Raw genomic sequence first — 12,730 nt, 5'->3', positions numbered from 1 at the left:
CGGGTAAACATATTATATTAGATTCAGGATGGGTAGGGTGTTGTCAGCACTTGTAGTGGACACTACAGCTGAGTTTGAAAAACTGACTGACTGCCACTCTAATGAGCCTGGATCTTTGGCATTGTGGTCAGCATTAAGTGTTATTTCCCCACCAGGACTGGGAGGAAAAACACTATAGGGGCCCAAGGGGAGAGAGGGCCCTTGAAAAATCTAGAATATATTTTATCTTACCTGGGTTGAGGAACACGGGGGCCCATCAGGACTGCCTATAGGGGCCCATCTTGTGCTACACCCCTGTTCCCCACACACCCTGACGCAAGGCTGAGTGTGGCGGCTTTTCTCTCTTCTGATCTTCATTGCACCAACACAGAAGCATATGGTCCTGAGGTCTTATTTTCACAATAAACACACATTCACCTACTTAGATAGACAGTTAGATAGATACTTTATTGATCCCCAAGGGGAAATTCAAGATACTTTGCATCCTTTATTTCAACATTCACCCAAACATCCTTTATTTGTGCTTTTGCTCATGGAATTATTTTAGCTCATAAGTTCATGTTGGTTATTCATAAAAAAGTAGATAAATAATAAAAAAAAAACACACACACAAATACTTTAGGTACCCTAGTTGTTTATTTCACATCATGAAAAAATCTTGTGCTTCCCAATACTGCCATTGGATGGCAGTGTTGTACAGCCTGCCTGCTTCTGCATCATTCAGAACCCAAAGATGCAAAAAAGGCAAGTTTGTCTTAACACATTTCATACACAGAGTTATTCCAGTATACTGCTCTTTATGTTGTAGACCTTCATTGACTATGAAACAAAGATAATGCTTTTGCAGACAAAATGACAGAACATTTTAATCCACATGACAAGGTTTCTTGCTCTTCAGTGGTGTGGCATAGAGAACCTTTTTGGTTGGTGGTGACACTCTTGCTCCGTCAGGACCTGGAGTCAGGGAGGGACCAACATACACAGAGAAAAATGTTTTGAGATTTTGTCCGACTATCTGTGCAAACTCCTAGTACCGACACAATATGATGATCACTGGGTAGAAACAATCTAATCTGACACAGTCCAGTGCAGAGGCCACAGTGGAGAATCCCTCACTGACCTGTCCACATGTCAGCATGTTCCTGCCCCTGTGAAGGACATAAGACAGAGTTGAAAAGGGTTAGAGATATGTGAGATTAAAAAAAGCAGTATGATTAAAAGGTAGGTGGTGACCGTTACCCTACACACCAGGCCAAAAATACAAGTTCTGTGTTCTCAACACATTTCCCTTCACAATATGACGTCAAACTCTCAGTGGTAACTGTTGCTATGGTAACTGTAGATATACACTTTAGACAAAAGCTCTCCCTCTCACTTCATCAACTTGCACATGAGTTGATGTTTGAAAAAAAATATTTACTGATGTTTGTGATATTCACTGATGTCAATAGATCAATATACAGTTACTGTCAATACATGCTGAAATAAGACATAGATGAATGAAAACCGGATCAGATACATACTGTCTTGCAGATAGAACTGAATGAATCTCCTACATAATTATGTCCAAGAAGCCTAATGTGTGTTAATGTTAGGCTCACCCTGTTATCCTCAATTTCCTGGTATGTGACATCCTCTGTGTGGTGCAGGTACAAGAAATGCATTGACACATTAAGCCATTTGTTTACCCCAAAATCACATCATGCCATGAACAATGACAAAACAAAAAATGTACAAACTGTTTAACGTAGATCTAGATAGTAAAACCTGTGTTATGGACATTTCAGTTTTTAATCATCAGTGACATCTTTATACACCTAAATTGAACTATGCTGTGGCATGTGTATTTTAAAGAACATAGCTTTGTGCTCTGCACTCTGCAGTGTATGTTTAGAGACACTAAGTCAAAATACTTGTGGTTGAAACAGACGGTACACCAGCAACAAACAGAAATACCATGAGCAGTTATGGTTGTATTTTGAATGTGCAGGGTACACTTTTACACATAAAGACTGCAGCAGAACCAATAGACCACACACTGGCATAAAAAGTAATCAGAGCACAAACCACAGGGCTGCCAACTCTCACGCACTGGCCGTGAGACTCAATCATTTGATTGAGTTCACACGCTATCACGCCATCCCCAAACTTGAGTGTAAGATAATTATAAACTTTGCGTTGGGATAATAATCCGCTTTCTGCTAAGTTTTGCGTCATGAAAATAGGGCCCTAAATCACAATAAACAGCAGACCTTACCAAATATAAGGATATAAAGCATGCCTCTGTACAATAAGCGATTCCGGAGTAAACCGGTTTTAAAATTGTACATTTCTACATGGTCTCCAACTCTGGGCTGACATTATAATGTATTCTCATGTAAACTATTTATGTCAGTAGCCTACATGCATTTTTGTAAATTGCTTAGCCATAGAGTATCCAGCCATCATGGTTCTTATATTGCCAGACTCCAGACAATCCCACTTATATATTTATACTGACATGCTGATAGTGACATTAATGCAAAAATATGAAGAAAAAAAATAATGAAACACAAATATTTTTTTATATACAAAAGCTTGACATAAGACATATGCCAATATTATCACCATCATACTTTCCCACATATAGGTAGCCCAGACTGCCCTGAAAAAGGAAGATATAGCGTGTATAGATGCCCATTACAATGATAGGATTAACTAGTTGAACAACACCACTGACCTTCTGCATAATTTCATGGAGTGCTGAAATGTACACTATTTTTGACCATTTCTGAACTATGAAACTCAGCAAATAGCTTTGTGGTTGTGTATTTATTGCAGTATCATCATAACTATAACATCTGTGTGTGCAAGGTTAAAATTATGAAGTGCAAATTAGTTTAGGCTACAGCACAAATATTCCATCCATAGATACAAATAAGCAAGTCTAACCTCTGAATTTCTTTTCAAAGTGCACCAGATTGATGCATTTAAAAGTTAATATACTGTATACAAATTTTTCTTCCGGGGGAGCATGCCCCAGGACCCCCATAGGATGACACACCATCAGAGAAACACAGCTTCAGCCAGTAACCAAAAATGGTTATTGCAGTGGTCCTAGTCCCACTAGGTACCCCAATGTTAACATTTTTGTTTTTTATTCTTTTTTGCTGTACTGTAATGATGCTGAATGAACGAAAGTAAAATTTGCTCTGTGCGCGGCAACATTTTGGTTAAGCCCACCAAATCTCACTCCAAAGTTTTTGTGTGTGTGTGTGTGTGTGTGTGTGTGTTTGCGTGCATGAGTTCACCTGCGTATCCTCTGTCACTGTTCTCCTCTTCAGTGAAGTCAGAGAACTCATTTTGGCTCCTGAAAAAAAAGAAAAAAGCCTACAGATTACAAACATTTAGTAGCCACGATGACCAACAATGTTTATGAAAAACAAAAGGGACCTACATGTTTTCCGCTTCATCTGAGTTTTGATTTCTCTCACTGACCACTACATTAATATAAAACAGAGATTATCCACAAAGGCCAGTGCAAAGCTAAAACAAAGTAAACACAAGCGAAGATGCGTACCTGCATACGTCGTGTCTACTCCATCCTGGTTACCTGATACCTGTGGGTGTCTGGTGCATACAGTATGACATAAAACGTATCAAAGACAGACAGAGTGCTTGTGTCAGTGTTGTGCTGTACCTTTACATGACACATGTAATGAATGTTACACGTTTTCTGTGCTCTTATGTATGTAACTGGGTATATGGGCTACCAATGCAAAAGCACGAAAATAACAAAACCCAGTCATTTGTTTATGGGCTGCCATGTCTGTAAACATGTGATTCAGTGAGACGAGAATGAGCCGTTCACATCTCTTCCCTTCACGTCAAGAAGGGAAGCTTGTTGATTAAAAAACCTCATCCTCCGGTCGCCGCCATCTTGAGAAAAAGTCCGTCCAAGTCAGTGGCAACAAGTCGAGATGGCAGTGACCAGAAGACGAGTTAACAGCGAACAGTCCTCATTATAACATCTCTACATTTACAGCGTTTACAATAATTCACAGTTCTCCACAGTACCACTGAAGTATAATGGCATTTTGAGCAAAATTTGAGGATTTATTTTCAGATCACTGAGACAGATATGTCTTACCTCCTACATGGCCATATCCTCTTCCCTGTACACACACAGTACATAAGTGCAAATGTCAATATGAACATTTTCTAAACCCTTATTTGACTTCAGATATGGTGTGTTGAATGGTAAGTGGAAATTACCCAGGTACCAGGCCAGTTGGAACAACAACAGCAGAAATGCCAGGGACAGTGATACATACATTCCTGGTAGCATCACTTGACTAAAAGCAGAGGAAGGATATTCTAGAAAACACACACACACACACACACAGAGAGAGAGATACAAGCATGAGCACATTCTTGAGCACATTCTTGGCAAAATAACACAGTTATTAATTATGCATAACTAACCTGCACTACTGTAAATGTGTCAGTATGTTGGCCATTCCTACCGTACACTGCAAGAAAAACGTTCAGATTTCCACAGGCACCCAACTCTGTTGCAGCAAGCAGCCGGCCAGACACCACACAGCTGTAGCTGCCCGCGTCATCCTCCTGGACACTTCTGAGATGGAAACTAGCCTGTTTCTTCTGAGCGTCCCACATCTTAATGTCAATGATGGTCTGATTCCTGCAGAAGTATGCATGAAGAACATCTGTGTCTGGAGCATCAGTGGAGGAGCATCTGAAGTGCACGTCTGCCCCTCCTCTCACTCTGGACTCATCAACAGCTATCACCGCAGGGTATAGACTATCTGCAGAAAGATTGACAGACAGGAGAAGCCTAGAGTCAAAATGCCCACCAGTGCAATGGCATTGCTATCAATTTGAACACACTATGACAAAATGCCATGATCAAATGTAATCAGCAAATGAAGACACTTACCAATCACCTTGATAGAAATAGTATTGTGTCCTTCTCCTTTCACATCCCCGAGATGGTGTTTTGTTCTGGAGAACACACAACTGTAGTTTCCTGAATGCTCTTTTGTGATGTTTCCCACAGTGAAACTGGTGTCCACCATTTTGCTTTCCATCATTGCTATACCAACCCCATTCTTGCAAAGGTAAACAAACACATGACCTCCAGCTGGGTTCAATCCAAATGTGCTGCACTTCACTGTGAGATTGTTTCCCTTTTTAACAGCTGAAGATCCATAAACCCTGGCTGGCTTCACAGCTGTGCAAGAATAAATGAAGAAATACAATTTGGTGCATGAAGACATGCCACTCCATTTCATAGAAGAAGGACTGCATAAGGTTTATGGAACTGAATATTTATCACATACTTTACCTTCACTCAGACTTGACACCTTAGATGTTAGAAAGACTGCAGACACATTGAGACAAATCAGATTAATCAGATACAACACACTTACTCAAAATGCTTACTCTTGGTATATTATCAACAGGTGTGTTGTATTATACTTAAGAACTCACACAGGGTGGAGAGGATGGCTTTCATCATGTTGTTTTCGGTGTCTGAATGGCTGGCACTCAAGCCTGATGTACAAATAGCTACAGATCAGACTGTGTGAGCACATCTTTAAATCCACTTCCTGTCTTGTTGAGTGGCAGTCAACTTGAACTGCTTATGTGTCCTGTGCTTTATTATGCTATATTATTATGTATAGTAGCCTAGTATTGTGTTTAGCAGTGGTGAAGCTTATAACTATGTGTATGGTTGGCACTTTACAAGAATAGTGATCAAAACGGAGGGGTTTTACCATTCCTTTTCTGTGTATTTTTACCCATCAGAACGTTTTTGCAGGTCTGAATGTTAAGTGTATAATCTGGGCATTTTGATATTCTCATCTGCCAGTGAGAAGAGGAGAACTGGAAGGGCTGTTGAATCAGAATTTGATACATTTATTTCAGTCAACCTCACCACCTTCGCCACTAGATGGTAGAATTGCATGAATCCAAAATTCACAAAAGCAATCAGATGAACCGAGAGCAGAGAAATGGACAAAACATCAAATCATTTATTTTAAAAATTATATTAATCAAATTAGCATGCTAGTAATATGGTGCTTTCAACAAAGTAGATGAGCATAAGTGATACGAATACATGCAGCTTATACAGTGACATTCAAAGCTGAAGGTTATTGTCAATAACGTTAGCCTATAGCGTGCATTCTAGTAAAATGAAAGCACAATTTAGTCAAATGAGAGCACCAAATAAATTGAGCACACTCCACATTATCTTGATATACACACACAAAATATATCTTACAATGACACCTCTGGGGTTCTGTATGAAGAGGCTCCCACAGATAAACTCCATTCCAGACTGCGTTACTCTGTGTTAATAATTCACCAAAATATGCCAAATCATGTGTGAATTGTGCTCCTACTAGTACACATTATGGTTTTTCAAGCAAAAGTTAAAAGTGTGTGTTGTGGGGGGGGGGGGGGGGTGACAACGCTTATTGGGTACTCGTCGGCAGGGTCGGACTGGGAACAAAATTGCAATTTTGGCAATTTTTTGGGCACCTACTAGGCTACCATGCACTCATACAGTAGGCTATATTTCCCCACAAACCTAGCGGCTGCTTGGACAAATCCACTTGAGGGGTGGGGCAGGGGGGCGCGATCGTAACACACACTGAATCTGTCATGAAGAGGCCAAAATGATTGACCTGTCACCCCCCAAGCCAAATGGATGCAACTGCATTTATAGGCTAGGCCTATGCCTACATGACGGGCCGCAAATAGGCCTAGTCTAAATAACTTAAAAAAAAAAAAAAAAAACAATTCCCGGAGGTCACCGGCCGTTGTACAGATTACCAGTCCGAGCCTGCTCGTCGGGCATCCATTTCGGCAGAAATGCGCGTGCGCAAGGCTTCACGACACCAATCTTGCTCCAGCGGCGAGATCACAATAGCCTGGCTAGCGCCACCACTTCTCAATGAGACGTGGTCTGGGAACCAAACGTTCATTTTCTTGTATTTGAAAAAAATGCCCAGATCCGTTTATTGGGTGCCACGGATGTCTATCAAATGCGTCTGTGCATAGCTCATCATCGTCTTGCTTTCCCACCTATTCTGTGATTGGTTCCCTATCTCAGGCAAAAATTTGCTCCATGGTCTCCAGGCTGCCTTAGCAGCGTGAATCAAATCGCGCGCAAGGCAGCATGGGAACACCCAGGCTAAGATCACAACACATGATTGGCACGATGTCTTCACAACACAACATATGATTGGCTCAATGTATTCACATCACACCACATGATTGGCTCAACGTATTCACATGTCGACGTTTTGCCGAGGAAGGGGTGGGATATTGTGTAGACAACGGCCATACTGGCGTGACAAACTAGCTATTTTTTGAGTGCTGTGTCTCCACATTAGAAAGTCTCTGGTTTTACATAACTGGAGTTGCTGCAGCAGCTACAGCGCTACACTCTCGGGGCATGTTTGTGAGCCTCCATGTTCATGCCCCTAGAGTGTAACTGTCTGGCTACTTTAGCCGTTGGGCCCAGCAATGGAAACTCTTCCCCTTTGGCCATGGGTCAAGGAGAACCCAGCAATGTAGCTGGGGGAATTCATGTATAGCCTATTGCTTGAATGAGACAGAAATGTCTCTACTATGATAAGCCTGACCACTTTGGAGTTTCACAAAAGGAACTGACAAGTAACACAAACAAAAGGAAAAAAAATAGTTTCTCATACACTGACTCACATGAAACTTTCTAAATCAGTGGTTCTCAAATGGGGGTACGTGAAGGTACTCCAGGGGCTACGTGAGATTTTAAAATATACATATATTTAAAAAGTAGAATCCATGCAAAAATACTTTAAAAACAATTATTTAATAAATAATTCAGGAAAATATAAGTTCATAAAATTAATTTTATATTTCAGTAGTTTTAAATGGTTATATGGTCACTGTTTTCACTACATAAGTTTGAATCATTTGCAATACATTTAGTCATGGATTATTAAAATTTAAAATGTTCAAAATATTTTTTTTCCAAATGTTGTGTATGTGTTTATCAGTTCCAAAGTTTAATAAATTAGACACTGATGGCACAGTGCTCTGTTTTAAGTCTTTTTTTCTCAACTAAAAATGCTTTGCGCTGGTTAGGGGGTACTTATTATTATTCACAGGGGGTACATCACTGAAAAAAGGTTGAGAACCACTGTTCTAAATAATAACCACTGAGTTTCTGAAACCTAGAGCTGAGGTGAGATCAGAGTCTGGTAATAGGTTGGACGATGAGATGCAACAGCAACTCAAGATGCTACACCAATAAATTTAGACAGCTGACTTCCTGTGAGACTGTTTGGTTCTATGAGAGTTACCATTAACCCCTTAACGCCTGAATTTATATAGCTGTATATAAAAAAATGTTTTATGTGTGTTTTTGCCTTTAACTGCACTTATTGCAGAATCAGCATCAGAATTACTGATATAAGAATGCATGTTGTTATTGTTATGTGTTATTTGCATATATATATAATATATATATATATATATCTATATATATATATACATATATAAATTTGTCATTTTTTAGAAGGCACAGTATTACAAGACAAAGTTGGTTAAAAGCAGTATGTGAAAACTAACATAAATGTGCTAACATAGCTGTTTACATGAGTTACTTAGAACAGACAGATGGAAACACAGACATGGTCCATACTCATCACATGACTCAGATTAAATGTCTTGTGGAGCATGGCACGGCTCATTCTGCACTGAAGCTGACTGGGATACCATGGGAATGCACACACCAGGGTTAGTCTCGGTCATTCCTTCACCAACACCTGAATATGTAAACAGAACATGCATATGAGGAACAAAGGGCTACTTTTTAGTTGCAACAATGAAATTGGATCACTGGTTGCCATGGAGGTTGTAGATAGGGTAGAAAGTTGTTAGAGGAGCAATGTTTTTTATTTCAGTGATTACCTCTTTGTTGACAGAATTGAACTCTGTTCAGAAGAATAAACGCAGCAGTTATGACCACTCCAATGGAACACAGTATCCTAAGTAAGTTCTCATTCCAACGTGAAATAGGCTCAGATTCTAACACAATAGGTGCAGACAAAAAAAGAACAGCTTAGTAGCAAAATAGATATTTTCAGGAAAATTCAAAGGCCCAAATAAAACTGGACATTTCAGGCAATGTTGCAGTTGTTTTGCTTTGATCATTAAAAATTGAATTAAAAATGAATAAAATAAAAGCAACTGTTGGAAATTAAATTAACTCAATAAAAATAGATCATGGTATTGAAGAAGCTACTAATACAACTAAAGAACAATTAATAACAAAGCAGATTTCACAGATAACAGAACAAAGTTAAACTTACTATGTTACTTTTCAAATTCCTATTCAAATTACCTTGGTTGCAAATACTCACCATAAACTTCCAGGAAAACGGCATGTCTTCCACATGCATTAGTCAACAGTATCTCTGATACCACACAGCTATAGTTGCCTGTATCGTCTTCCTGGACACTTCTGAGATAGAAACTAGCCTGTTTCTTCTGAGAGTCCCACATCTCAATGGCAATGATGGTCTGATTCCTGCAGAAGTATGCATGAAGAACATCTGTGTCTGGAGCATCAGTGGAGGAGCATCTGAAGTGCACGTCTGCCCCTCCTCTCACTCTGGACTCATCAACAGCTATCATTGCTATTTACACAAAAAATAGAAATGAGAAAATGATCAATAACAACATGGCTTGTAAAATAGGGTTTGCTTCAAAATAAAGAGCAAGCTGAACATGGACCAACACTGTCTGTAAAAACTACAAAGTCAGAAGTACTCACATGTTAGACCACTTAACTGGAACACATTATCACTGTCATGCAAGAACACTGAGTTCATTCCACAGGTCTCCAACTCTACTGCAGCCAGCGGACGTTCTGACAACACACAACTGTAGCTGTCTGTGTTGCCCCCCTGCACTCTCTTTAGATGGAAACTAGCCTGTTTCTTCTGAGAATTCCACATTTGAACATCGATGATGGTGTGATTCCTGCAGAGGTATGCAAGAAGGACGCTGGTGTCGGGCGCATCAGTAGAGGAGCAACTGAGATCCACTCCTGCCCCTGATCTCACTATGGACTTAGCAGCTATGGCTGCTGGGTAGACTCTATCTACACAACCACACACATGAGAAAAGGAGTCAGTAATCCTTTACAACTAGCGTGGTACTGAAACAGTCTGTTCTTTATATGTATTTGTTTTCAAAATATTACACAAACCAATTTAATATTTGCACTTTTCAAATATGAAGTGATGAGAGGTCATACCAGTCACTTGGATGGAGATGGAATTTTCCCCCTGGCCTCTCACCACGCAGGGATGGTGTTTCATTCTGGAGAACATACAGCTGTAGTTTGCTGTATGGTCTTTTGTGATGTTTCCCACAGTGAATTTGGTGTCCATTTTTTCGCTTTCAATCATTGCTATACCAACTCCATTCTTGCAGAGGTAAACAAAGACTTGCTCACTGGCTTCCTTTAATCCAAATGTGCTGCACCATGGCTCAAAGGATTCCCCAACTTTAAAACTAGCAGAAGATCCATAAATGCGTGCAGGGATCACTGGAAAAACAAATAACTCATTGGACTTGCTTAAATTTGTAATGTGGACAACGGTTGGGCATAAATGAAATGCCATTTTTTCCAGATATACACAGGATAAATGTTAACTTTTCAGTGCTATAGGTAGAGGATTTCCCACAGGTCCCATCAACAATCAAGCCTATTCATCATCAAAAACAAAATCACCAACAAAGCAATCTCTAACTGAACAGACAAAGCATCTCTAACTGAACAGACTTCAAATGCATTTCACTGGTTCGTTGAATTAGGTACCTGACACCTCCAGAAGGCTCAACAGAGATATATGGCATCCCAGACCCACCCCCCTCAATACTGGGTTCTCTAGAAACAAATACCAGCAAATTCTTCAGTCAATCCTCTTAATTGCTGTGGCCATTTATGATCGAATCAGAAACATATCCAAACCAAACTCAAACCCTTGATGAAGACACCAGCAAGTACCAGGAAATTGATTGGTCATTACTCTTTGTTGCTGTGGCCTTTAATGTCTAGCAACATACCAGACAGACCCAAACCTCCTGAATTTCCCCTCGGGGATCAATAAAGTATCTATCTATCTATCTATCTATCTACCTTTAATGCACTAACAAATACAAACAAATACAAATTCTCCAGTCATGACCCCAAGTAGCCAGTGAGTAATAGCCATTTTTTTTGCCTTTTCAGCAGCCTCTGATAACTTTTTTATATCTCCTTTCAGTGACCGACCTCGAAAACCAAGTGTTGCGATTTTGCTACAAAGCCTCTAGCACCTATCTCCACTGGTCGTGTCCTTGCCAGGCCACGTTCCCTTACTTTTGCTACCCGTTCTGCATACTATAACTGCTTTCTTTTAAAGAAGTTATAGTGTGCATTCCATTTTCAAAGGGAGTAGTTAGTTCAATAAAGTAGACAATGCGCTAATTCTCCAAATACAACACCATGTCTGGTCTCAAAGCAGTCACACACTGCAAAAAAATCAAATCTAACCCAGTGTTATTAATATTATATTAAGATAAAAAAAATCTGGTATTGTTTTTAGTATAAAGAGACTTACCTAGCGCTCTCTTGAAAGATCATTTTGACTTAATTTAAGAGAGTCATATTATGTACTCATGACATATGTACTAAATGCACTGGCAGACACATTTGCTTGTGTTAGGACAAATTTGCTTAACACACTGGCAGACAAATTTGCATGTTTTCAGGATGAGACATTTTTAAAAAATGTCAAACTCTTCTTAAATTAATTCAAATGATTTTACAAGAAAGTGCGGACTGCCCATCTGGCATACCGGGCATTTTCCCAGCTCTTGTCAGGCCCCACTCCTCCCACTTTGACTCAGAGCCAGGATTCTGTGAGCGCATCAAAATGGTTAAATTGATGTAGCCGGTGCCGGTCGTGCCAATTGTGCAAAAATAACACCAATGTAGAAGCTTCAAAAATATAGGCCTGCAATATTGCAAGTAAGCTAGCCTATGTCAGAAACAGTTTGAAGTTCGCTGAATTTGAATGAGGAGATGTAAGCAAGCATACAGAGCAGTGGGACAGTGGAGTGGTGGAGAGTGTAGTCTAGTTGAGGCTATGTGATTTGCAAGAACTCAGTGATGTGTGACATGCCATGCTGACGATGATTATTATGATGACTTATTAATTGTGATAATGGTAGTAATGATGACTTAGTAAGGCCATCGCCCACTGCACAATAACACATAGGGCAACATATGTTTTCTAAATGAATGATTTGCAAACATGGACAGCAAAAGAGTGTCAAATCGATGTTAATTGTTGGTCAGAATGATCAGTTTCCGTCAGAAGCCCAAAATCCAACATCGACAACATGAGTGGTGGTTGGTCTCTCAAAGTAGAGCGTTGGAAGGGTTCCCTTGGTAAAGATGGGCTAAAAGACTGTAGACTGACAGAAATGTGGGCTACAAAACATTAAGTCATATTAATGCACAAGGCCACTAAGCTATAAACTATACAATAGGCTACTTAAAGACATTAGAGGGCATGAGTTCATGTAGCTCTAGTGTAAAATGTACCAGCAATATAGGTAGATAGTAGCCTAGCCTCCAGGAATAAAATATTCCCAGTAACAGGCCCTGTTTATT

General features: G+C 39.8%; 2 protein-coding genes across 2 annotated transcripts; both read right to left on the bottom strand.

Annotated features, from left to right (window-relative positions):
• Positions 1-662: 662 nt before the first annotated feature.
• Positions 663-5,598, bottom strand: LOC121694791. Its single transcript, XM_042075131.1, has 12 exons — positions 5,494-5,598; positions 5,348-5,383; positions 4,940-5,233; positions 4,506-4,808; positions 4,255-4,356; positions 4,130-4,154; positions 3,560-3,609; positions 3,437-3,479; positions 3,291-3,349; positions 1,602-1,636; positions 1,121-1,148; positions 663-954 (listed from the first exon to the last, which is right to left on the bottom strand). The coding sequence occupies exons 1-12, from the start codon at positions 5,519-5,521 to the stop codon at positions 866-868; spliced, it is 1,092 nt and encodes a 363-aa protein (XP_041931065.1). The 5' UTR covers positions 5,522-5,598; the 3' UTR covers positions 663-865.
• A 2,974-nt stretch (positions 5,599-8,572) lies between these two features.
• Positions 8,573-10,506, bottom strand: LOC121694576. Its single transcript, XM_042074776.1, has 5 exons — positions 10,322-10,506; positions 9,836-10,165; positions 9,423-9,698; positions 8,971-9,087; positions 8,573-8,825 (listed from the first exon to the last, which is right to left on the bottom strand). The coding sequence occupies exons 1-5, from the start codon at positions 10,473-10,475 to the stop codon at positions 8,719-8,721; spliced, it is 984 nt and encodes a 327-aa protein (XP_041930710.1). The 5' UTR covers positions 10,476-10,506; the 3' UTR covers positions 8,573-8,718.
• Between the last annotated feature and the right edge of the window lie 2,224 nt (positions 10,507-12,730).

The sequence above is a fragment of the Alosa sapidissima genome, chromosome 20, assembly GCF_018492685.1.
Source record: "Alosa sapidissima isolate fAloSap1 chromosome 20, fAloSap1.pri, whole genome shotgun sequence".
NCBI lineage: Eukaryota > Metazoa > Chordata > Actinopteri > Clupeiformes > Clupeidae > Alosa > Alosa sapidissima.
Note: the sequence above shows the minus strand (reverse complement) of the source record. Positions and strands in the feature narration are given on the sequence as shown.